This window comes from Tympanuchus pallidicinctus, unplaced genomic scaffold (assembly GCF_026119805.1).
Source record: "Tympanuchus pallidicinctus isolate F22 unplaced genomic scaffold, pur_lepc_1.0 scaffold17, whole genome shotgun sequence".
Classification (NCBI taxonomy): Eukaryota; Metazoa; Chordata; class Aves; order Galliformes; family Phasianidae; genus Tympanuchus; species Tympanuchus pallidicinctus.
In genome coordinates this window covers 16233104-16259930 of record NW_026294690.1, presented here as the reverse complement: position 1 = coordinate 16259930, position 26827 = coordinate 16233104, and the positions used below count along the sequence as shown (strand labels likewise).

At 42.5% G+C, this 26827-nt stretch overlaps 2 protein-coding genes across 2 annotated transcripts in view; one reads left to right on the top strand and one right to left on the bottom strand.

Annotated features, from left to right (window-relative positions):
• SHQ1 (SHQ1, H/ACA ribonucleoprotein assembly factor) overlaps positions 1–26827 on the top strand; it is a 1172872-nt gene that overhangs the window by 1081449 nt on the left and 64596 nt on the right. The gene's annotated exons all lie outside the window — the stretch shown is intronic.
• PPP4R2 (protein phosphatase 4 regulatory subunit 2) lies at positions 547–26827 on the bottom strand. Its single transcript, XM_052679018.1, has 9 exons — positions 26696–26827; positions 26059–26140; positions 11099–11269; positions 6483–6576; positions 5016–5053; positions 4667–4741; positions 4088–4231; positions 3252–3514; positions 547–2862 (listed from the first exon to the last, which is right to left on the bottom strand). The coding sequence occupies exons 1-9, from the start codon at positions 26727–26729 to the stop codon at positions 2549–2551; spliced, it is 1215 nt and encodes a 404-aa protein (XP_052534978.1). The 5' UTR covers positions 26730–26827; the 3' UTR covers positions 547–2548.

The following is a 26827-nucleotide window of genomic DNA, read 5'->3' as shown; positions in this document are numbered from 1 at the left end:
GCGGGGCTGGGGAGTTTCTTCTCTACAGCGACGTTCCAGCAGCTCCCACCTGGGAGCAGTTCCTACAACACGCGTCCAGCACAGACAGCCCCTTTTTTTCAGCGGACCAGCCTCACTGTGACAGAACCACCGCACGGCGCTGCGGTGCAGGACACGAGCGGGCAGAGCGAGCCGCTCGGCGCCGCGCCTCCCGCGGCTTCCGCGCCCCCCTCACAGAGCGGCGACCGTTAGGAGCGTTGGGCGCGTGCCGCCAGGCGGCGCTGCGGGCAGCGGCACAGCGCGCGGCAGCACGGCGCGGGCAGCTCGCGCACCTCAGGCGTCCGCGGAGCCTGGGGGCGCTGCGCGCTGTTAGAAAGCCGGGAGCACCGCAGGGATCCACGCAGCTGAGGTTTAAACATCAATCCGGCAGAAATCGGAGCTGCTGTAAAGAAGCGACGTGAAGCCCTGAGTTCGGTTATAAGCCACAAGGGAGCGCTGCTGGAGGACGCGCGAGCAGAGCCGTAGCACGGCGCGTGCACGGAAACAAAGTTAGCAAGGGGTCAGAGGTGCTTAAAGAACAAGTTTATTGACAATTCCATCACACATAAACGTCCTAAAAGAAAATGTCAGAGATCTCTAAACTTAGAAATTTTAAAATTTTGTTCTCATTGGCAAAATACACCCCCCGAGAAAGAAAGAAAAAAAAAAGAGATGTCACCGTGTTTTTTAAACTAATTGCAACATTTTGGATCAGTCTTTTGATTTTGTCATACACGTCCAACCCTTCAGCACAGTGAATATGAGTCCAGTTTGCCTTCTGATGGAATCTGAAGAGGGTTTTCCTCTCTGCAAGCACCTCCAGAATCCTCTGCCTGCTTACAAACCAGCAACGCCAGCGGGGAACAACTGCAACGTTCAGTCTGGGCCAAATTATCCTGGTAGCAACCGCAGCTGAGATTCCTCCTGCGTGACACAGAGCACACGGTGCCGTACAACAAACCATCAGCATGCATCTCAGGTCGTTTCTGTACTTCAGGTATGCGAACTTAAAGCCAAAAAGGGTCAATGCTGATAAAAATGTACTCGGATGTTTCGTAACATTTATATTTATTGCTTTATATGAATACTGTATTGAAAGCCCAAGCATTCAGTTTACACACAGAAATTATACAATTATATACCGTTTCACAATGGCAGTGAGCACTCATTACAATCTACAAAAATCTACTTTACAGAAATTTAAAAATCCTAAATATCAAAAAGGTACAGTTGAAGAAAACAGGTATAAATTTGGCAGCCAGTAATTGTGACCGGGAGGTTGCAGCTTGCATGTCTTTAGATATGGGACCTGGAAAATATCGAGAGGAAAGCAGTAGTTGTGCTTTGAGCTGGTTTGAAAAAAAAACAACGTAACACTGGCTGTCAAGGTAGCATGTTCAAAAATATTGAGTTCACTTCCAAAATGTTATACAAATCATGGTGAATTCTATGCACATCTAAACCTGTTCTTTAGCTCAGGTACGTAACTACTGCCACACCGTAATTCATCCAACCCGGCGGCGTGATCAGATCAATGCCATCTGCATACCTCACAACGACTTGGAGACTCCTCTGTAATATTCACAATGCTCTGAGGAGCACCAAAAAGGCAAGTACCTGTTCGTTTCTCCCGAGATACTTCCTGCTTGTGTCTTCAAACATTTCTCCTACAAAAGTTCAAGCTAATGTTTCGATTACAAGGTTCTCAACATAAAGCACATTTTCTCATAAATAAACGAAATCCTTTCACTCAGGCACCTCAGAAGTATACAAAAGTGTTGTCATTTGAACAGTTCTCTTGGAATGTGTTTACTCTGGTGTTTTCAACAATATTTCCAGGGTTTCATATGGGCCAGATCTTATTTGCCTTTCTTTTTTTCCCCCAGAGGCAAAAGACAGTGCCTTGAAAGGTGAACTTAGTCTTCTCCTATAGAAAAAGTATTTGCTGTATTTATCTTTTGTAGAAACAGAAAAATATAACATTTCCCCCTTAGAACAGTGAGGGTACACATACGTGTGCATGCGTGCATATATGAGTGAAATGCAACACATTTTAAACACACAACGTAAGGTTTCATAGTGTGTATTCAAATAAAAATCTGGAAACCAGCATGAAACCCCATAACTCACATGTTAAACGTTGAAACTGTAACCAAAATATGAAGTAACTGCTATAGCTGTCAGAAAAAGACGAGACAAAAAGCTTGCTTACATACAACTAGGTGTGGTAATCTCCAAAAAAGTTGTCAAAATTATAATTACCTTCCAGTTTAAAAACCTTTATTCTAAATAAAAAAAACTATACACAAACCACTGATTTGACCAAACGAAAGTTCAGCGGTAAGCAGGACCTGAAGGAGCTGGTATTCACAGTTCTTACCATGTACAACTCTTTCAAGGTTCAATCCAAGAAGTTTATTTTACAACCTGCTTCTTTTGTAAAACTAAAGGTCCACTTTATTACATAAAATTATTTATACAGTGTAAAACCGGAGCCTTATGGAAAATACTGCATCTAAGTGTATTTAAATTAGTCTTGCTCCATAGGTTCATCTGCAACTTCTGTGGCTTCCTCACTGTTTTCCATAGGGGTTTCTGATGAAGATTCTGGAGTTTCACTACCATAGGACCCTAACTCTTCAGTTTCACTGCAGTCAGCTCCGCTACTGACTGATCCACTACTTTCACTGTTGTCTGAATGTAAATCCTTCTCTGCTTGAGACTGATCAGACTCCTCCATTTGATTGTTCTCCTCAGAGGACTCTTCATTCACAGCTGAGGACTCCGTGTCCTTTTCTTGATCTTTTCTGTCTGGACCAGCATTTCTGGGAGACATGAAGGACTCTAGAAATGGTGAAAGGACAATAATTACTACAGCATTTTTAAACAACATTTAATCTTGCTATTTTCCATTCCCAGCTACGCCAAGCAAAGTTGCTACAATGCAGAAGAAGTGACAACCCCAGACTTTGAGATGTAACATATTAGCCAACGTCATCGCAAGAGCCAGGATCAGGTCAGTCAAACTGTCCTCATAAAGCACAATTTTGGATTGAACAAGTAGCTTCACTTCATTGGTGCCCCACTGGATGAAGACGCTTTAAAAAAAGCCACTTGTTCTTGCTTCCCCACATTTCCTTTCTTGTCTCCTGATAATGCAGTCTTCTGGAAATGAAGAAAGGAAATCCCAACTTCTTGGAAAATGCACAAAGATAATGAAAAATCTCAGTTACCTTCCTCGTCCTCCTCCGTGCGGTGCTGTCTTGCGCAAGTAGAATCTTTATCCTGAGACGTAGAGGATGGTTCTGTTTCTTCCCCCATGCCTAAAGAAACTTCGCTGGAGGCAGATTGGTTTGGTGCATCCCTGGCTTCCCCTTCTTTGTCGAATTTAAGTCTTTTTACCTCATGCCCTTCCGCTTCTGCAGGATCATCTTCAGAGTGCTTATTTTTTACTGGGCTGCTCTGAGCACCTTCTGAGTCAGATGCTGGTGAGTCACTATAAACAACAAGAGCAGCTGTAGGGTGTTTTTTTGTTTAAGAAAGACATTCTGCAGCCTGTCACACTTTTTTTTTTTTAGTAGCTTTTCAAATCACACATTCTGCAGGAAAACAGTGAAACTTGCTTCAGGTACTACAAGACAAAACCTCAACATCATCACTCCTGCTTCACCTGATTGCTGATGAAAACAGTGATCACGCTGCTCTGGTTGCTCTACATTCCAGACAGTTCCTACTGTCAGCTTTAATGGCAAGTATTTATGAAATATCACATCCAGTTACACTTTATCATCTTGGTACAAGTATGATAACTGGATTTCTGAACTCTATTAATATTCACTCTGCATTTTTACTACACGTTCCTTACGCTATTTGTAAAGATACACTATTTGAAAACTGGAGCCAGTAGTTACTCAGCCCAAAAAACAGTCAGCAAGTATTTGAACCCTCCTGCAGATATTCCTCGAATTACAGGTAAGCTGGAAGGCCATTCCCTTTTAAAGTATTTTCAAATGCAAGTGAAAAACAGATGAGAATAACAAAAACTCAAAATGCATTAGTCCTCACAAACCTGTGTTTCTTATCTTCTGTTTGCTGCAAATTTGACTCTTTATGTTCCGTGCTGTCCGGCAAACCGTTTGTTGTCATAGGAGCTGACAAAGAAACCTTCGGTCGATTTACTGGTCTGGGAGTTCCAGGACCATTTACGTTTGATCTTTAAAAATAATGACAATAAATGAATTATCAACTACAGGAAGAAAACAGTAACAACCAACCAATCCTTTTATGAAAGGAATTTGTTCCTCACAGGTAGAAAGCAGCTATAAATCAGTTCCTAAAAGATCTTGGGAGATACAAGGGTGAGGTGGGTGCACTTTCCTATTTTACTCAATACAATTTCTAAGCCTCCAATGGAAACAGTATCACAAAAACTTTACAGTAAAAAAAAAAAATTCTAAGCAACAAGGTTACAGAAGTATCAAACAAGAGCACGCAGGTATCCCCCCATCCTTCTTCCATCCCTCTGCCAGTATTCCTGCCATGAGGCTCTCTTTGGGCTCAGAATAGGTAAAAACACGAGGGATTTGTGCCAGCTATTTCTGCAACAACCTGGCTGAAAGAATTAACTCGTGATGTTCATTAAACTTACCTCTCAGAGTAACCTGGTGAATTTCCTGGGAACATTACGCCATTCATCCGATTTAAACTACTGGAATTATTTTTCCTTAAATAAAATTAAGAAATCAGAATTAGAATGTTATGAATGAAATAATATTTCCAAACTACTACGTGGTACAGGTAAGCACCTGCAGATCACTACTGCCACTGCCGAACTATTTAGTCTGAAAACCAAACTCTGTGTACTTACTTTTGTCTACAACTACTATCAGGAAGAGAAACACATTGCACAGGCACTCATTCTTCTACCTGCTTACATACACTTATGCTATACTTATACAATGCTGAAGTTCCAAGGAGCTGAAAAACATCATACTTACTCTGAAGATGGGTACACACAGCTGACAACCATGACATTCTGTAATACACAAAAAACGCGTTAAGTGTTCAGAAGTGGAAACTTCTGCTCTTGACAACAGCCCAGAACTTCAAGGGTTACAGGATTTGGTCAATTGCTGAAGTGCTTTCAAACAAGTTTTCTTCAGAGATATCAACAGATGGAAAAATCAGAGAAAAACTGTCTTGGCTCCCCCTCTACAAATCAGACCACGGTTACATTAAAGGCCAACATTTTTGTGAGTGGATTACTGTCAAAGACAACCACGCTAAACCTCGGGCCTCAGTCTCTGTACTTTCTATTTGAAGTGTCCTCGTAAAGCAAAACAAAATGCTCACAGTGCTGGAAAACTCCTGAATCGCTGAAGAAACTCCGTTTGTCCACACAGGGCCCCACGCTGCCACCCAAGCACCAGCAGCGGGTTTTGGCACTTGCACTGCTGCACTGCTCTGACCCACACCAAAAGGGCACAAATGATGAGCTGTGCTTTGCTTAGCTACCTCTCTCATGAACGGCACTGAAAACTAAATCCATTCTAACACCTGGAAACCTAGCTTAAAAGTGTGTCTAGCTTATGAGTTTGTCTTCTCTTAATCAACACTCAGGAAAACTACATGTGGCTTTTTTTTTTTTTATTATTTTTTGCAGTGCCACCTAAATGAACCCAAACTAACCTTAATGAAAGATTGCCACAGAACTTGAGGTATTGCTTCACAGAACTCATTTTGGCTGATCACTGCTTTGCAAAATCCATGTTACCATTTATTACTGACCATGCAAGGATCTATCTGACTGTATCCTCTATAACAGTGAAAAAAGGCCCCTTTGAAAGTTAACTCTCGAGAAGCTAAACTTTCTTTGAATTTTCTGAGTAGAAACTTAAAGCTGACTTTGCTATCAAGAAAATCCAATGTGGAACCACATTCTGAAAGTCAGATATCTACTTTTGAAAGACCCCAAATTTCAACAAAGATGATGAAATACCATTAAATGACATCTGTGTGCTTTGATGAAGCCACACCGTGTGACATAAAAGGATTTAAAAACCTGGTACAAAAGACACTGTGGAGAAGAGAGGCTTCTTTCTCCTCCATCTAATCTGAATCCAAAAGAGAAAGGAAGTAAGAGATAAATATTTCAGCTGATTATTTGATTGTTTTCCGTTCAGACTCAATAGGAAGAGTGGCATTAAGCCCTCAGAACCTACAGTTGGAGTACTCTACACTGATTAGGAAACACAACAGCTACAGTCCTGATACTCAAGCTCTAGCAAGTCGTACCGCATGTTCTTCTGATGTTGAAACATGCAGAAGTAACTCACATAATTAAGAGCAGCTACGAGCTGTTCTATGAGCCAGACTGAAACCAACAGACCTTTGGCAGTGATTTAAAGTTACTCAAACAGTAATGGTGATGGTTTAGCTGCGTGCTCTCTCAGAAAAATACATACCTTTTCCACACCTCTTAGAAATTTGTCAGTTCCTGTGTAATTCCTCCTAGGATCTGTTAGCAACTCACAGAGTCGCTGAATAGTGAAGGGGATGCTGCAATGAAATAGATTTATAACAATTTAATTTTATTTTAATGAGTATGACTGCAAGGAAGCAACAATATTATTGCTTCCCCCCCTTATGGAGAGGAAAAGAAAAAAAAAAGCCCTGAAATTTGTTATTATTAGCAATATAGGATAAGTCAAAGCCTTATTTCCCTTGATTTCATATACCGAGATATTCTTCTGTGCTCACCATGACAACTCTTAAGTGGTATCCCAAAGAAATCATCCCACAACTCAATCCATTGGAATGATGAAGAGGAAAACATTTAACTTCAGAAATCAGATAATCAACAGTAAAATAGTTGAAGACTGTATTTATTAGATAGAACAGGAAGGGAAGTGATTCAAAACAAATTTGAGTCATACACACTAGATCTAAAAAAAAAAAATTCTCAACTTGTAGTTTATTTCATGTTTTACAAAATACATTTACAGAAAAAGCACCAAGTGTTGGAATTACTGGAATCATTAAGCTTTAGTCATTACAAACACTACAGTATTTTGCCACAACTGGACAGTACACTTATCTACCAAGGAACATCTCAATAAGAATAATTAGAGTAAGATATACGAGTCTGTAATATCAAGTTTGTACTTTGCTTTCTGACAAGGCTGCAGAGTTTCATCTGCTTAGATGAGAAACTGACCTTCAAGTACGCAATGCTTTACACACGTTGACCTGAGATGTCATACACTTTCACTGTAAATTCATATACAACGTCACAATTTAGGCAAGTCTGACTTTTCACAAAGTGATGCAATAAGATAAAGATCATTTATGCATTGTTACAGTTGACTATTTCAAGTCTGACATCAACATTTCAAAAATACATCTAAAAGAATATTTGATACAGTGATACTTAAGAACCAGTTCTTCACTGAGAACGACTGATACACCAAATGCAGAGCATCAATACAAATGTGCATACATATACATGTCTACGTATACAGTGCTGCGCTGTTATTTTTTTGTAATTCACCTTTTATTTTCTAAAGAACTGAGTACACACAGCATCTTAACCCTGATTTATTAATTAACGCAGCGACTCAAGCTTATTTCATTAGCTAAAAAGCCACATTGTTCAAGATGCACAGATCTGCCACCGGTTGGGTGAAAGCATGTCAGCACAGCTACCATTAATGATACCACAGCACAACTCTCCACCTCAGGCGAGCAGAGTGACCAAGTATGAAGGCTCTAATTACACTGTCCAGAACTGCCTGCACATTGTGCTGCTGAGGAAGTTACAAATTGGAGAACAGAGAGGAGACGTGCTGCAGTGTAGCACCTTCAGCCTGAGCTCCAACAGAGCTACCTGAAAGATCAGACTGACCACCACTCTGACCCTGCTAATTAGTTAATAACTTCTATTTACCCTGATTTACATCATACTAACTTATCTTTACTTGACCTCTAGGAATGGGAGATGGTCCAGCTAATGTCTATCAATCAGCTGCAGACAGAATGCTGCCAATAAAGCACTGCATCAAACACTGCTGCTGTTCAGCAGCCTCTGGTGGCACAGTAAGCGTTCTGACCCCAAGCTCCTCAGGACAGTTTCTGTGCCGTGTTCGCCTTCAACCAACTTCCCAACCCCCCCCACTCAGTCACACAGAGCCATTCACTCCATTTGTTAACTGCTCCACACAGGTACAGCACTAATTGAAACCTACTGTTTCTCATTTTGCCTTTGTGATGACAAGTCTTTAATTAGAGTCTTCCTGAAGTTTTCAAACTGTCCATTCAAATTCAGGTTACTTTAGAGAAACAATAGAATTTTAAACTATCTTTCATCAACCAAACACACAAAACAACCTGGAGAATCATGGCCTGGCTCAATGCTATTCAGCTGTATCTAACGTGGCACGTTGGGAACTTTGGGAGTTCAAAGCCATGACACAACTTCTGCACGCTGGTACAGTTCTGGTTACTTGAGAAGTAAGCAAACTCAAGAGTGTGAAGCCCAAAGCTGCACTCCTATTTCACTATCTTAGGAGTTCAAATAAAAGCTAAAACCAATTCTGTTTCCTCCTAAACTTTCCATAATAAGCTGAACTTTGTTTACTGAGCAGTAGATGGCACCAAGTGTCACAGCATCACATCCTTTGCATATAATTTCTTCAACATCTATACATCTTTTTAGCTTGCAAAATCCAAACTAGCTTAACTGCTGGTTAATTATGAATTCTTCCATTCTAAAAAACCCTGTAATTTAAAAATACTTCAGCAGGAACTGAAATTGCTGTAGGTCTATACACAAAACTAACGTGACAGTTGTGGGCAGTACGAGCAGTGATCTTTTTCAACGCTTAGAGAGATCACTGGTTCAGTGCACAAACTGCATGAGTGCTCCTGACCTGTCCTCTCTGGGTAACCACACCTATCTTAAAATCCTAAATGCTGTCGTTACAGCTAAAATATTCAGTCTTGTTCAAAATGAAGACCAAATTACACATGCCATACATTTTAATTATTACTGAGGAAGCATAGAAAGCAGATGAACTGTCTAGAATGCAAGGCACATTAACTCAATTTGTATTACAATTATAAATGTTAATTTTTTGGATGCTATGAAGACTCCCCTGCCATCTAAGGTCTCCAGTGACCTCTGGAACTTTCTGCTTTACCAACAACAGTAAAGAGAGCAGTAACTCTTTCAAGAACTCTTTCCTACTTCAAAGGAATTCTGAAGCACAGCATGAGAATCTGGCTCTAGAAGAGCATCGTACACAGTGTCAGTGAGATACAGCCAGCTTAAAGCAGCCAGTCTCACATCACTTTTATGAAATCCTTCTGTCCTGCTTTTAGACTACTAATAAACACATCCTAACAATAAATTCATATCAAATGGCTTCATTGTCCACCACGGTACCCTGCAATGACATGCAGGTCTCAAGATGCTAAGAAGCCTAAATACAGACAACTGCATAAACTGAAATTGGATTCTGTTAAATTTTTGAACACATATTCATAGCACATGAGACAGATTTCTAAACCATATCCTCACTGCAGGAGCTGCAGTTTTTACTAAATTAACTACTCCACAATCCCAGTTCCTGAAACATCCTAATTTATTATTTTCTTCAAGACAGTTAATGTACACAGTTTGCTTCCTCACAGACTAGATTCACCCAGTCGAGACACTGGTCAGTGTCAGCAAGTCAGACACTCTTCTCAAGTAGTCCAGCAATACAAGAGAACAGCACAGCCAGAGTCAGCTCCACGCCTGGGTCACCCAGAGCTTTGTTTAGTACCCTTGGGAACAACAGGAGATAACAGCAGCCCATTCATTAGCATCCTCAGTGTGGGAACATTACAGATTTCGTGGGCAGCGAAGCATTAAGACAAAGCTGGGGGAGGCAGGAGATAGGCAGACTGACACAGAATGGGTTTACTTCTAAACTGCTTCAGTGCAGTGCCATATGGGGTAGCAGAGAACACGCCGAATTGCGCGTTCTTAAACCCGTCTCATACAGGAGCAATTTAAAGCCTTTTGTCTTTGTGAGGGAATCAGACCTGACTCATAAAAGACACTGCAAGTGTATTCATTTGTATGGAAGAATGACAATAAAAATCATTAACCTAACATCAAACCACAGCACTAAGGATATGTTAGCAGCACCGCTCAGCTGGAATCTGAGGGTGAACGAGTGGCAGGTCTCACAGTGTGCCCACTGGCTGACAACTGAGAAAAATGCTGAGCAAGTCTCTCATAAGCAAATACTGAGTCTCACAAGCACAACGGATCAACTTACGGCCAAGTACAAAATCCAGTTAAGGAATAAGAGAAACACTACGCAAGCTATTAAAATTACACAGCAAATAAAGACACCCTTGACAAAAAATAAATCAGGAGCTTTATTTAAAATGAAACAATTTCCAGAATTACAAAAGCAACAAAGGGTACACACTTGAAGACACAGTCAGCAATAGATTGAACAGCACAAGTCTCTGAGCCAGTGCTGCCTCCACTACGAGTTTGAATCTGGCAGGATGTAACAATTCAAAACCAGGCACACCTTGCCTCCTCGCTGCACCACGTTTATCACAGTTAGTTCTTCACAGCCTACTGAACTGCCACAGGTTTAAGAACTCAACACCCCAAGAATCCATTCAAACTAAGTATTTCAAAGTACGTTGAAAGAAATCTGGCTTTAATTTAAGCTATTTTACCTGCAACATGAAAGTAGCACTATGTCCCTCATCGAAGTATTTGCTAAAAATCTACTGATACACTGGAAAACCTGAACCTGAAAAAACGGTGAACGTGCCATAGAACGTCAACGTTTTCATTCAAACACCATACTATAAACTACTACTGCCTGTATTATTTTAAAAGCATAGTAAAAGAAAGATGTTATACTGCTATGACATTTCCAAGGTGCACATTTATTTCTGCTCATTGATTCAAGGAAGTGGAATGAACTGTCAGAGACAGAGCAGGATACTTAGGTTAAAAAAGGATCAATTATTTTTCTAATCCTGAATTTAGGCAACAAATATTACATACCCATTAAATCCAGTGACAATTTTCAGGATTCTCTCTTTCATCTCTTCGAAGGGAATATACTCCACATTTGGATTGGGAGGCCCTCTTGGCTCAGGAGCTGAGGTTCTGAAATCATCCATTACTTTCTCCAGTTTGAAAATGAAATAGCCTTTAAACTGAGACCACTGAACCCTGCACAGAACACAAGAATTAAGATATATGCAAGTCAGCCACAAAGCCACGGAAAAACACACACACAAAAAAAACCAGCATAACTTTATGACTGTAAAACTAAACTCAGGCCAGTATGACAACTGCAGGATGGATGAAGCAACTAAGGTAATCTTACTTCGCATACTACATTTAAAGCATGATAATTATTTGACAAATTACAGCAAAACACTGTTACAAAAGTTAACAGTCATTAACAACAGGGTAAGCCAGTTCCCCAGCAAAACTACACAAGAATTGTATGGAAATTACACATATTTCACAGCACCACTGGGCCTGCAGTGCAGCCTCAAGTTTTCACTGAACTTGCTGGGAAAGTTTCAAGTCTGGAAACCACGCAGCAATTGTACCCAGCGCTCTGTCTTCTGTTACAAAACCCCACGAAAGGCCTTTTGTAGTTGCCTGTTCTGCACCTAGGCACCCTCAAAAGCACTCAGGGGAACAGAGTTTTCTCAGACAGGCAAATACATCATGTATCACTGTTACCACCTCCTCATAAATAACTGAGCAAACAAACCATACCCACAACAGATTACCTGGGAGTATTGATTACCTGCTGCATTACCACTGGGTTTCATCATTTAAGAATTCTATACGTTCAAGTTTTCAAGAATGAGTTTCTGAACTGCACAACAAACAAGGACTGAAAGTACTGAGAGCCCCTGTGCAGCACAGCCCACACAGCAGCACAGCAGCCATTCTGGGCTTCTGACAGCAAACATTTCATAACAGCACAGGAAGCAAAATGAAAACAACCCATTCAATTCAGTCACTACTGCTGCACGACAGAAGGATCTCCATGACTGTATTCACCGTGCCTTAATTACATGTATTGAACACTCAAACCATAACACTCAACAACATCTGGCTATGTATCTTTAAAATAAACTTGCTTTTGACAAGAAGATCACCTCTTGAAAGGCAGGAAAATTGGGTTTTTATTTGTTTTTTTTTTTTACTATTTCCTTCAGTGAAAGTAGTCAAAAATTAGTGTCAAGGCAGAAAAATTTGTATTCCTGTTTCACCAGACGATGAAAAGGACACGCAGAAGTTGGTATCAGCTACTTCTCAACTCGTGAAACTCACATCTCACATGGAGCAAAACAACCAGTTCACAGATGATGGGCAGAAATCCGTTACCAAACACAACCCAAAAATCAAGATGAAAAAATGCCTTATCCCAGGGCTTCACAAAGCAATCTATAGCTGCCCTCCAAGTGCTCTCAGTCACCAGCACACATTAGAAGACGAGGCACTTAGCCAGAAACTGTAATGAGAAGAGATCAAGACAGAATTCTCTGTTTTCAAGGAAAAATGGCAGACTGCACGTTGCACACACTCTGAGAACAACTTCAGCAGTAGCATACAACACCTCCTGAAGAGCTGCACAGTCAGAATGGGAGACACTGAAATGAGCAGTTTGCTAAGTACTTCCCCTACTTAAATCAACACCCAAATGGAAGTAAAAAAAAAAACAACTTTGAAATAGCTTTATGTACAACCTCATTAAGTTTTATATACTAGAAAATAGCTGGCAAACAATTTAAGCTCTGTAAAGAAGCCAAATTGAAGAAATTCCACAGAGAAAACACTATTCATGCATTCTCCTGAGCAGACTTGTTTATAAAAACTTGTTCTTCCCACTCAGCATTGCTCAGAATCAGCCTTTTCTAAATACACACATCTTCCATCCGTGTTCTTGCTGCCCGCTGACCTGTGACCGAACACGAAAGTTCCTCTGAACACTGATCTCTAGAAACTGCCTCAGAAGCAATGCTTTCAAAAATGAGTTTGTCCTGAGATGCTTTGGTTCAATGTATTTGCATTCTACAATAGGAACAGCTTTGCTAAATACTAATATATGTAAATATATATATAATTATATACATTTTACCTACATTTAAAGCATGTTCACTACAGTGTCTGGGTCATCTTGTTTAATCACATCTGTACAAACACAGCTCCCCTAGGCTAATGAGCCTGTGATTCAGATACTCTAAATCATCTTAAGGCATTTCTGCTTAAAGAAAGAGTCCTCCTGCTTCCCTCCCACCAACTCCTGCCCCATCCCTCCCTTATGTTAGCCTAAAGGTTTTGCTCACATACACAGAAAATCAGAGAGAAAGACAACAAAACCTGATTATAATAAAAAAGCACCCAGCCAGGAAAGAAATCCCCAGAAGCAGGAAGGAACGAAGCAATCACAGCATGCTTCCCCAACTGCAGCTTGAACAGCTGCACATATCCAAGCAGAATCACACACCACAAACTCTCCCAAGAGAAATGTGAATGCTGATATTATACACCTAAAATTTTAAAGTGGAGAAAGAAAGTTTAATAGTCAAGTCACAAATGAAAGCATAGAAATTAACAGGGTGCACCAGCCTAGTCTGCCTTTGTGAATTACTTACACAGATGATACCACGTCCCAGCTTTGGGACTAATTATGCTAGGAGGTATTCACAGATTTTTTTAGCACTGTACCATCGTACCTGATTGAACAGACAACAAAACGAAAATCAGAAGAAAGATCTGAGTGTATTTACATGTAATTAAAGAGCAAGCATGAGAACGGGCTGGGGAAATGAACTGGATCCAGAAGATACAAAGTGAGCACAGAGTTTAAATAAAGTGCAACAAAACACCCAATGAAAGAAACAAAAAATACATTTAAAATGCCCTTCTACTTCCAGAACAAAATCCCAGGGTGGAAGCAGTTCTGTGAAGGACGTAAATTTAAGCCCTGTGAAGAAAGGCACAAAGGAGTACAGTGCAACTCCACAGTTACACCAATACCACAAAAATGTACTTTGCCACTGAGAGTGGGGAGGCACAAAAGATCTCCACTGCACAGAGAAGGAGGAGTTTAAAAAAAAAGACAGCTTCACAGCAGCAGAGCTGAAACAAGAGCTAGCACAACCTTCATTAACGCTGTTCTCCCACCTGTACTTCACCTGAGTGCTTGTCTGATGGAAGTAATTCACTGCTACCCATCAACCAGCCTGAGAAACTCACCAGTTCCTCTTTCATAAATAGCACTCCTCAAGAAGGGACAAAGGTGACCTTTGGCAGAAAGTTCACATAACCTCATGCTGTTTTTACTTAAACGAGTTACAAACTAAAAGCCAGCTCTTTCCAAGATTGCTTCTCTGCTGACGTGATTTGCACAGAAGTCATCTTTCCAAAAACGCACAGCAAAAACAGATTGCATTTTAGATGGATATAATTTAATCCTATCACTCCCACATCTCTGGGAAGGAGGAATAGAAAACAGCTGATAGATAGAAGCACTTTCCCTAACTCCCTTCTCTCTTGCTTACTTTAAATATTTGTACTGACGAAACTCAGAAGGCAGCTTTGCCCTTTACTGCACTGCTTATCACGAGAGAGAGCCCCCATCGACAGCCTGCACTATTACAACTCGTATGGCACAGAGTGAACTCCTGTTTCCCTCCTACCACCCACAATCGATCCTACTGCCCTCCGGCACGCTCTGCAGGAGGCAGGAAATTTCAACAAGAGCAAAAAGCCAACGCTGTTTAGCAAAGCAGCTCAGGAAAGATTTGGCAAAAATTAAAAAGCAAACATTCAGTAATTGTGAAAGGCTACTGGGGAAACTGAAACCCAGAAGATGACAGGAAAACACACCAGCTTTCAGAGAACCAGATCAAGTAAAGGAAACCAGGCAGAAGCTGCAACTCTCCTGCCCCTCTCACCCCAACACGGGTCCTTTCCAACTGTTCTCTAGAAAAGCATCCACGTTGAATAAACACACTGCAGCAGTATTTCTTCATGTATTTAGGACTTCTTTCCAAAACACAGTGATCCCTAAACTCACTAAATGAGTTGTATATTAAATGTAGTCTGGAGTACAAGCACACCTGAAAGTGCAGAACTACAGTAAGTTATGTAGCTCCTTTCCCAGCACCTGTTTGCAAGTATCAGATACAACAGTGAGCTTCCACACGTGGTTTACATGTTCACTCCAAACAAAGCAATTTTAATTTACAAAACTGAATAAGACACGTGGAAGGTAAGTCAGGACGACACCTAACATTAACGGAAGAACAGGAGGAGTGATTCAGTATGCCTGAGACAGGACTACCTCCTGAAATGGAAGTACTGCAATTGGAATTGCTTCACAGATTACAGGTGTAATTAATAACAACATTATATGGGAAGGACATTAAGCTTCTAGAGACTTAACTATGTACTTAAAGCATTAGGAGTCCCAGTGGGATGTCTGCCTTCAGATTTCACAGTGTTTAAGTTCATTACAAAATCACTTGGTTTAAATTTTAAGAGGATGCCATCTGTTTTGGATAGATACTATATGCCAGAAATAACATAATACAAGGAAGGAACCAAGAAAAGATACTGAACAAGACCGTGAAAGAAACATCAGAATGTAGCATGAGGCAGAAGCATGGGGTGCCTCCCTTCCCACCCTTCTAATGCCACTGCTGCCTGGCAAGCAGATATTGAAAATAAAATACAGACTGCAGCAAATGGTGAACTTTGGATGCACACAAACACTTAATGTGCAGCTTAACTGATTTTAACATGAAGTCCCCAAGACACAGAACGAAAGACCCAGTGGACAGTCACAGACATGAGACTGTCACATTAGCTTCCCCCAGTTACTGCTTATCTACATTACATTCCCAGAGAGTTCCTTGTAGGAAACAGGTGCTTTTGTTTGTTTTCTTTTAAGTGAAACGATTTGTCAACTTTAACTGTTTCCTCCTTCTACACCTTCCTCTGGAGCTCATGCAAGATAAGATATGCGGTAAAATGTAATCTCTCCAAGCTGTAAGAAGTAAAATTAAGTTTTCACCCAAGATGATTCCTTTTCTACTCTGATCTCCCAGTGAGATCTCCAAAACCATCTGAGAAGTCGAAAGACACAGAAAATGAAGTGCACCCAGCAACCACGCGTCCCATTCAAACCCCAGTGCAAGTGCTACACTTGCCAGAGCGCTCTTCACAGCCTCACATGCAGCCAAACTGGAACAATGAGGACCAGAGGGAGTATGGCAGTTCTCCAACCAAAGGCACAGGACATACAGAACTTCCCCTAGGCCTGAGATACTTCAGGGCAATCCCCTTCCCCCAGTCTGTGGAACTGATGGACTGCAGTCCTCCGGGTGAGCAGAGACTGAGGCCACTCTTCCTCACTCATCTCCACTGTCGGTGATTGCTGCCCTCTCAGATGGGAGGCGCTGCCCCACCACGTCCTGACCCTACAGCTGGCATCTGCACCTACAGGGTAAGTCTGCTCTGCTGCCCCTACACCCTGCTGAGATCCCACAGGCACACATAGCAGGTAGCTATTCTAACCACAGTCATAATGCTGAGATAAGGAATCAGATGTGTGATAATAGAGAGCAAAGCCGTTCATTGAAGCAGCTGTCCTTACATATCAGAAAAATGAACATCTTACTTAACTTCACTCTAACTTCAAATTCACTCAAGTTTAGACTTTTCTACTTCCCACGTTACAGCTTACAACTCACCACTGTTATGCAATTAACCACAGTCCCATCATTCTGCATGCTGCTATTTTCACCAACACACTGCAGATGAAATTCCAAACAGTGACACTAGATTTACACACCAGATTTTCACACCAGAATTCCCTGTGCATCAGTGAAGTTTCTTAAATACCTCTGGCAAGCAGACAAACTCTCAAACCTAACAGTACAACTAAAGCCACAAGCAAACGCTAGATTATTTTTCAGCATTTGTGAAGGTGCAATTAAGCTGTAGGTGAGAGCACTGTGAATTTGCTGTGACGCTGCAAAGCAGCACTGCTCCTCCTGGGGGAGGAGTTAGTTAGTCCTCTTAGTATCCCCGTATCTCCACCTGCTAACTCATGTAACATTGAAGCGCTCTCAAATTATCTTCAGTAGGAACTGCCCTCATTTTACCTTTCATTTTAATTAAACACATTGAAAAGTTCAAAAGAGGAAAAACTGCCATCTCCAACAAGCACAGAAGGCATATTTCCATTTTCATTCACTGATTACTGTCAGCCCAAATGAAACCTTTGAACCCCCCCCTCCCCCTTTTTTGTTTGTTTTTTTTCCTTTTTACAAGCACAAGCTCACCCCAGAACCGCTGGAACTGGAATACATCAGAGATCCACCTCCTACAGCAGTACGACTGGTCACCTCTCTACTACTTGCAAATTACTGCTGCTATCACCAGGAACAACAAAGACCAAAACTTAGCTATGGAAACAGACAGCTGATGAAAAAGAAATACCTGTAATCATACAGGGACTAATTCTGACCTCTCCTGATAAACATTCAGCTGACTCCAACGGAACACAGCTGTTACACAGAACAGAAAGGGCATGCACTGGCACTCAGAATTTCCCAAGGAGGATTACTTCTTAATATATTCATCTAGAAACAAAATCAAGCACATTACATTTCATTTTCTTTTATTTTAAAGGCAAAAACTGACCACCGAATGAAAAAGGACAAAACTTGAATTGACTCTTCATTCAGAAATTGAATTTCTTATAGCAGAGATGAAAGCGATGCACCAAAGTAATGGAAAGTCTTCAAAACATCCACAAACCACAAGCAGCTGCTGTCTATAAAGATAAAAGGAGGTGATATTTTCATTACATCTCCCCTTTCATTTGAAAACTTCAGTTTTCTTTGGCTCATAAAAATGAAATGGTGTGTTTTCTAAGCTATGCTACTGACTGCTTCTGCGCTGTGTCAATTCTTATCTTACTTCCATTTCTTCCTCACACGATGCCCGTTACACACACATCCACACATTTGCTCTGAATCTCAGGTTCTAGTACAAGTAGGACAATCACCTCAGATGGCGAGGTTAGAAAAAAAGAAGTCTGTAGGTGGGGGTGGTGCCTGACTTCTCACTCTCACGAGTTACAGTCATACGAGCCCCAGAATGCTTCCACTCAACTGCACAGATGAACACGGCTGCATCTGAGTAGCACTGGCCAAAAAGACCAGCAGCAGCAGGCAGCCATCACCTCTGTGCCAAAATACCTCCTGAGAATCACCCATGCAATAGTCCAGATCTGCCTTAATTGGGCGTTTTGTATAAATTTAGCCAACCGTACTCATTTCAACTCTAACAATTCTCTAGATTCTTCCTCACTTCTTTTATTTCAAACCTAATTTCACTGAAGATTAATGATGTCTAAGGCAGGCTTCAAGAGTGATGCTATGCATTGTGCATTTGAGATTCTGCAGGAAATCCATAGCACAATTCAGAGGCATCTCATACAACAGACATTCTGCAGAGAAATAATCCTTCATGCAAAGGCACAATCACAGTACTCTAGAGTTGATGCATGAAGAATACAGAAACACAGAACGGATTATTCTTTCTCAATAAACTTGTGTAGCATAAGTCTGGGAGCCAACTTAAAGCAAAGTATTAAAGAACTACCTGGTGCAGGGAACCTGCTTTGGCAGGGGGGTTGGACTCGATGATCTCTGGAGGTCCCTTCCAACCCCTACAGTTCTGTGATTCTGTGAACCACTGTGCACTTTAAAGTCTGCCTGAATTTGCACATAAAATGACCATCTCTATAGGAACGGCCTCACAAGTGAAATCATTCTGAGTAATACAGATATACACGCAATTAGCAAAGCAGTAAATATTCGACGCTTTCACACAGAAGCTGAACTCCACATACTGAATAACAGAGGGCACTGAATTTCTTCCAGGTTTCACAAGTTTGCATAAAATAAGCAAACAAGCAATGACAACTGCTCTAACTCTGCAGCTACCATGTGAAACAAGCAGAGTGCAGCCAGCAGTAACCCGTGGGTCTCAAGAGCTGTAGGTCACACTGAGATCACGCTGCCAAATCTTTACTGTGTTGAGCTGTGAAAACAGATAAAGGAAGAGGCATCCCGTATGAATTTACTCTGTTACTCTGTTTACTCTGTTGAATTTACTCTGCACTGTGTACAGCACTTGTCAGCTCACACACCGTCCCACAAATACTCCGATCTGAAAGCAGTAAGTGAACAGCACTTCTGTTACTAATTCCTTCCAAAATTGGGAACAAAATCCACCCAAATAATGGCAGTTCAGTCCTCATACACTAAACCTGGGTTGAGACAGGGCACCCCATCCCAGTATGACCTGATAAACAAGCTTTAAGTGTTTCTGTATCATCATACTCCCCCACCACTTATGAGCCAAGCCTCATCAGCTTTAGCTATCTTACCAAATCACTGCTCTACTACTTTTGCATCCCAGCTACCACTGAAATCTTGTAGCTGTTCTCAAGAAGCATTATCTCTGAACTAGGAGACCTGCCAGACACATCAGCCTGTGAAAAAGCAGTATGAGCCTTGTTTGTCCACAAACCAGACAAACCACTCCCTACCAAAACAACCAGACTTCACTTCCCTATCTCTTAAACATTCCATTGCTTTGTCTCCCTCTCACTGCGTGTGCCACAAGGAACAAACCTTCCCAAAATCTGCAGGCAGGAACACAAGGCTCAACTGATGAGCAAGTCTATCAACTACACAACCAAAGCAAAACCAGACATCCTAGTTTCTGTAAAGGGCAATATGAGGCAGAACAATACCCAACCTTCTGAAAAGTACTTAAATAATAAGGATCAAAGTTATCAAAGAACAGCAGAGTTGAGGCCCACTAGAAAACTGGGCAGACGAATAAGGAATGTAGAAGAAAAGCTTCATGAAGGACATCGACAAAGGAAAATTAAAGATAATGCTCAAAAGCACATGCAAGAACACAAACTGGTATAAATTAACAGTGGGTTGGTTTTAAGCACTAAGTAATGGTGAACTACCTGCAAAGAGACTTACACAAAGCCTGCTCCTAAGGATGTGTATATGTAACACAGATGCACACAACAGCAGGGAAGAAAGATGCACGTGCAAATGAAAACCTGCATGCACATCGGTACATTTGTACATACAGCAGTTTGGTCACTGGGAAAAATTAGCACAACTATTGGGATCTTGCCTGTTGTTTTCCTTTCATGTGCATTCCACAGCGAGACGCAAGTTTGCTAGGATCGGTTCACTAAGCAAACCTGCCACTGGTAGTTTGACCTTTATGCCACAAATCCCCCCGCTCCCAACAGCTATGCAGTGACAACACATCAAAATAAAGCAGTACAGTAGCACGCATTTCCCATGGAGCAAGTGATTTCATCAACACCTCCATGACCTCTCTGGAGTACCACAACTGCACCCTTGCTACGTACGCCATTTTTACAACACAGACACATTTAGCTCCTTGTTCCTCATCTTTCAGTAAGATAAATCAGCTCACTGTTTAAACAGTTTCCTGTCCTTTGGAGGTGAGAGTGGATTCTGAGACAGAAAACACAGTATGGGTGGAATTAGAGTTCATGGGGAATAACAATAGGAAACAATGCAAGGAAGTTTACTCACATTTCTCTAGGTTCGCTTACCAGCATGGAAGCAGAAGAGGCCTATACCAGCAAAAACATGCAGCCTTCTTTCAGAAAATACTAACTCATGGCAGGAATTGAGAACTGTTTCATTTCATTTTAAAACCTTCCTGAAGAACTGCATTCCCCCAGCAGTTTTAAACATTTCAAGAAAATGATTCTCTTCTAAATAAGATCAAAAAAAGCTGACATACACACGGCAAGCAATAAAACGACAGTCAAATGAAACCCAAAAACCCTTATAGAAAAGTCAGACAAATTTAAGCACAATTGGTGGACTAAAAGTCATACAGCTATAAACATTTATATATTTGAAACAAATCACTGCACAAAAGGTCAGAACACATCATTAAAACACTGAAGGTAAGAACAGGAATTTATTCCTGGATGCCTTCATTGCTACCATCTCCAATCTTTTCTGCAGGTAGCAAACTACTTCAGTGCTGTAACATAAAAGCTGAGCTGATACAAGTTGAAGAACTGCTCCAAAAGCCTGGTAGGAAAACACATTTACTGCCACACTGGGTACATGAAACAGTATGAAATGGCAGAAAAGGCTTTTTGCTGTTATCTCTGAAAGAACTATGGTTATATAACTCACATTTACAGTTATGTAATTTAGCAACAGCAAACCATGCCTGATCTACCTGACTGACTTCTGTGATGCAATGACCAACTCTGCAGCCGAGCAAACAGTTTAATTGGACTTCAGCAACACACGCAGCACAGCCTCCCACCATATCTTATATCTACAGACTCAGAGGACACCAGCCCTCCCCACTAGTGGTCAATGGTGTTATACTGATGGAAGCAGCTCACAGGAAGAAGAGCATGAATGTCATTTGACGGGAGCTCAGAGACTGGAGCAGTGGGTCAGCAGGAACATCACAAAATTCAACAGAACCTCATACAAAATCCTGCAGCTAGACTGGAGCGAGCCCATGCAAGAGCCAAGGCTGGGAACCAGCAAGGTAACTTCTCTACAGAAAAGGATCCTGGTGCTCTGGACAGCAAGATGAACATCAGCCACGTGGCCCTGCAGTGAATGACAGCTGCCACCTGCACATCAGGTGTGTGTCAGCACTACCAGCAATGTTACCCCCTGCCTGGCACCAACACGTCTCCCACTGCTACACTACATCCAGAAGTTGTGCAAAAACAGAGCAGAAAACATGCGAGAAACAGAAGGCCACTAAGATGGTAACAGCTGCAGCACGTGGCCTATGGGGAAGACTGTGGAAGCCTGTCTTCTTCTGGGAGACAGAAAGCTCAAAAGAATTTAACTACTGTCCTCCACCACTGAAGGTGTAACTGTGTAAGGACAAGATGGAAACTGGCTCCATCCAGGATGGCTCAAATGAAGGGTAAAAGGCAGTGGACCCAAATTACTCCAAGGAAATTCTAACTGGTTGCAAAGAAAGCAGTTTCTCAGTGTGCACAGTTATGCAGTTGACAGTGATGCAACAAACAGCTTAGGGAAGCACCATGAGACACTTCTGTAAGAAAACAAAACCTGAGAAGCCTTGGCCTAACTTCAGAGTTAGCTGTAGTTAGCACTGGGTCAGACTGGATGGCCTCCAGAACTCCTTTCCAGCTTGTATTATCCTGTGGTGACACTAAAGATGTCCCATCTGCTCTACAATCACGTGTATTAAGCCTGACCCAAGAAACTTTGCAGAACTGCATTTAAGTCAGTCCTCAAGGAAACTTCAACATTCAAGCTCAGAAGAGGTGCAAATTTATATTTCAGGTCTTCCAGGGAAACCAAGTGGAAATAATCTGACTACACAAAGAAATGGAATATGTTTTAATGGCTCTTTATACCGTATTCAGAGCAAGAACTGGTACAATAACATGACACCCTGACCAGCACTCTCTGCATAAGCCTAGGGCTATTTTAGTTTATCATTTCTGCACATATTTTGTATTTTTCCAGATTTTGGTACCACTTATTTCTGCATTTCTTCATTGTCAGGAAGGACTGTATTGTAGCTTGCATTATAGCAAGACATTAAAACTGTGCTTTTTAAGTTGCCTGCCCCGAGGGCAGGGGAAGCACAGAAAGAAGTAACAAATGAATTTTTTATCTCATTTGTTTTCCACGTTTTATCTTCAACTTTAGAACCAAAGGAAAATTCCAGCAAGAAGCAAATTCTTTCTGAAATACCCAAATAAATGATTTAGAAACATTTTTGCTACTGAAGGGCAGTGAGTTCACATCCAGGAAAATTTCCAAAGAGTTAAGAAAAGCATTTTAAAGACAAGACAATAGCAAGTTACTTTCATTTCATGCATCTGGCTTCTGGTATCACAGTGCCATGTGTTGTTTTCTACCATTCTTAAAGCTGTTTCTGCTTTAAAGAAGAAAGATTTCTTTAAAAAAATAATAACAAAAACAGAGAAGGATTTTAAAAGAAGTCTTTTAGAGCATGAAGTATTAAGAATAACAAATGTCACCTATTCACTCTCCCCAGCTTTTCAAGCCGTGCTGATCTTCTACATCCTATAGAAGAACACGCTGTAACGATCCTCCTGGCTAACCTTGGCCTCACCAAGGAAACTCCACATTAATATCTTTGTGAAGCCAAGTCAGTGTAGGAATACAACTCCTTTGGAAACAAAATATTCCTACGACTTCACACAAGATTAAAAAGGGTTGAACCATAAACTTTATATTTCACCTAAGGCTACGTCTTACCACAGCAACCATAAAGAAACAAAGCGATTCCAAAGTAATCAAGCAATCAGTTCTCTGATTCTGTTCACGTATAATAAAAGAAGCTCAGACTGACTCTCGTAAGTGCAGCTCATAATCTTAGGAACAATCAAGTGAATGGTTAACCTTGCACAAGAAAACAATCTCAAGCTTCAAAGGGATGAAGTTAACACCATGGTTTCACGATGAGGCTTTTCCATGAGGCACTGATAACATAACTTAGGTTACACTACCAACGTAACCGAATTCAGCAACATTTTTATTTCAGAACAAGACACTCTGGAGAGCCTTACACAGCTGCAGTGCTGCTTTGCACAACCCATCCTCTGTCCCTGCCTCTGATCCCCCAGTTGTGCTGCCCTGTGCCATTCCCACTGACCTGGACAAAACAGGGTGTACCAATGAGCCCTTTCTTGTTAGAAACATGACTGCCAAGAGGAAAGTTACAACTGCCAGCAGTTCCCCGCTCCAGGTTTCCATGCAGCCATATAAACAGTTGAACAAGCACAAGTGAAACAGTGACACAAGGGCTGCGTTAGCCAAGTAAGCTGCCAAAAGAAACAAGGGTGAAATTACAGCTTAGCCTATCCCTGCGTGTGCCTGCTCCCAGTTCTCTGGGATGAATAAGGGCACTGAAACCAACAGAGGCAGGGAGGTACTCCCTGGCTTACAGGAGACCATGCTTCCAACCTGGAAGGCAAGTGATACATGCCATGATCATGCTGCTATGTGAACCCTGAAAAAATAATTTACTTTACTAACACCACTACCAAGTAATTTGTTGCTTGTGTTCTCACAAGAACTGCTACAATAATGTCTGGAAGAGGTATGCAGAGCGAAAGGAAGAACACTGCATTTTAACCCAGGACAGGAGAGAAGCAGCAGCCGTCAGAGCAAGTTAAAAAGCAGAGAGAACCTTCCCAACCACAATGTTACACTATTAGAAACAGCAACTCAAAGAAAACCACATCAGGTTTCACTTGTCCCTGTGTGCCTCACACACTCACACAGGTACTTTGTGGTACTCCAGGAACAGGCTGTGAACAGCAAAACCCACGTACTTCCATAAGCCTGCAAATTGTGCCATTATCCTACTTAACCATGTTTGTTTTATTTTTAAAACTGATCTCTGAACTTTGAAACAATCTTAATAAATGTTACTACAGGGTTATGTTTGTGGAATTCATAACCTTCATCCCAAACAATGCATTTCTTACTGTTTGAGATATCTATTAAATTATTTTTGCACGAAATGAATTAAAGAATATTCAACTCACTTCAAATTGATATTTAGCAGGTTACATATGATTCTTAGAAACACACTAAGGCTCTTTACATGGATGACCATCATGAAATTTTAACTTTCACCCATTTCCTCCTGATGTTTAGATGCATATCAGTGAAAACAGAAGCATATTAGATGAAACAGAATTCAATAGAAAAGGGGAAGCAAGTCAAATGGCATAGAACAGCATGTCCATGTCACCCTCCAGATTATACTGAACACTTCTGATGCTCGTATCTGACACTTTAAAAAAAAAAAATTGATGTAACTGAAAGGTTTGAAAATACTGAAAAAATGCTACAGGTCAGGGAAAAAACAAACAAGTAAAAAAACTGAATACACAAAAGGCTAAAGCATGAGGTGCCTGATGGCTCTCATTCAGGTTAAGGCAATGGCTTTTAATAATTTTTAGAAAAATCTATTACACAGAGCCAGGAAGCACAGCCATAAGCCTACGCTGAAAGAAGTGCTGTCCCAGAGCATCGGGCATCACAGCCACGTATGTCTGCCTTCTATTCAAAACCAAAGTACATTTTGTAACTTGCTTTTCCTTCAAAACCACTGGTTCCACTAGGAAGAGAGGGGAAAAAAAAAAAAGAAAAAAAAAAAAACAAAAAGAAAACAAAAGAACAATCTCCCGCGGGTCGGGGAAGCTGGGAGCCAGAACAAAGCGCGGCGCCGGCAGGGCACGCCGCAGCCCGGCACTAGGCCTCGCAAACAAGGAGCCCGGCTGCCACAAAGTGAGCCACACGCAGGCGCGCGCGCGCAGACAAGCCTTCCCGCTTCCTGCCATATACAGAGCAAACCGGAAGTCACCCCGCGCAGCCCGGCCCGGCCCTGCAGCGGGGTCACCCGGAGCCGCGGGCGGCGAAGCTGGGCCTGGGCTGTCCCTGCGAGGCGCCCTCCGGGGCGCAAGGCCTGCCTGAGGCAGAACCCGGCGCCGTCATGTGCAGCGTCGGTACGAGCTGCGGGTATTACAGAGGTTTGCCACAGGCAACACTGAGCAAAACTTTCCATTAAAAGAAATAAAATAAACGTCACCTAAACTGTAGAAAGAGCAACAGGTTTCCTGTGCTGGGCAGGGTCGGTATCGTCTGGGAGACATCCCCGACACTGTATGAGAAGAGGCTCCTTATCAGATAAAACTCTCTACCAGCAAAGAGAACAAATCCACCCGGAGTCAGCGCACAGCGAGGAGAGCTCGCTCAGCCCAGGACAGCAGCCAACGACCGACCGAGCTCCAAAGCGCCCCGCTCCCACGGCACAACGCCCGGGCCGCAGCCGGCCCCACTTACATGGTCTCTCCCGTCTTGGCAACATGGCAAAGGAACTGGTCTAGGATCGGGCACACCTCCTTCTTCCCCCTCTTCTCAAAATCTGCCGGCGTGAGGACGGCACGAGAACGGAAACAGAAAAGAGACAAAAAAATTGTATTATAAATCGTAACCAGCGTTTTTGAACTATCAGCACGACTCCCTCAGAAACATCTGCCCGCTCCAACAACGCCTCAGCTGATCCCAACAGCTCCTCCAACTTTCCAGCCCTGGGAATCGCCAAGACATTTCCCCGTGGAGAAACGCGCGCACCTGGGCGGCAAAAGTTGGTGCGCGACTTCTGGGGAGCGGCGGCCAAGGCCGCTTCCCAGCTCGGGGCCGGGCCGGGCCAACCCGCAGCAGCCGGGACAGGACGAGCCGAGGCGGAGAAGGGCGAGGGAGCGCCGGGAGGAGCGCCGGGCGAGAGCAGCCCGGGTGCTGCGGGCCCAGGCTCGGCCCTCCCCGTCCCTACAGCGAACCCCCGGCCGCCCCCACCGCGGGACCCCGCGCCCCCACCCGAAGGAGGAGCGCTCAACCCCGGCCCCGCGCCGGGCGGCCCCACACCTCCCCTCAGCGCGGGGACATCGCTCCCCGCCCCCCGCCGCTCGCCCCGCACCACCTTTCAGCGCCTCCTGCAGCCTCTCGACGTCCATGATCCGCACCCGCGTCCCCCCGCCGCCCTCCGCGCCGCTCCCCTCCGCCGGCCCCCCCCCACCCCGCGCAGCAAACGGGCTCCCGGCGCCGCTCGCAC

Excerpts from the sequence above, each read along its gene's own strand:
- PPP4R2 (XM_052679018.1), bottom strand. The coding sequence starts at position 26,729 with ATGGACGTCGAGAGGCTGCAGGAGGCGCTGAAAG. Across the intron at positions 26,141-26,695 it reads GCTGCAGGAGGCGCTGAAAG|ATTTTGAGAAGAGGGGGAAG; the intron begins GTGGTGCGGGGC and ends TCACGCCGGCAG. Across the intron at positions 6,577-11,098 it reads ATTGTCACTGGATTTAATGG|CATCCCCTTCACTATTCAGC; the intron begins GTATGTAATATT and ends ATTTCATTGCAG.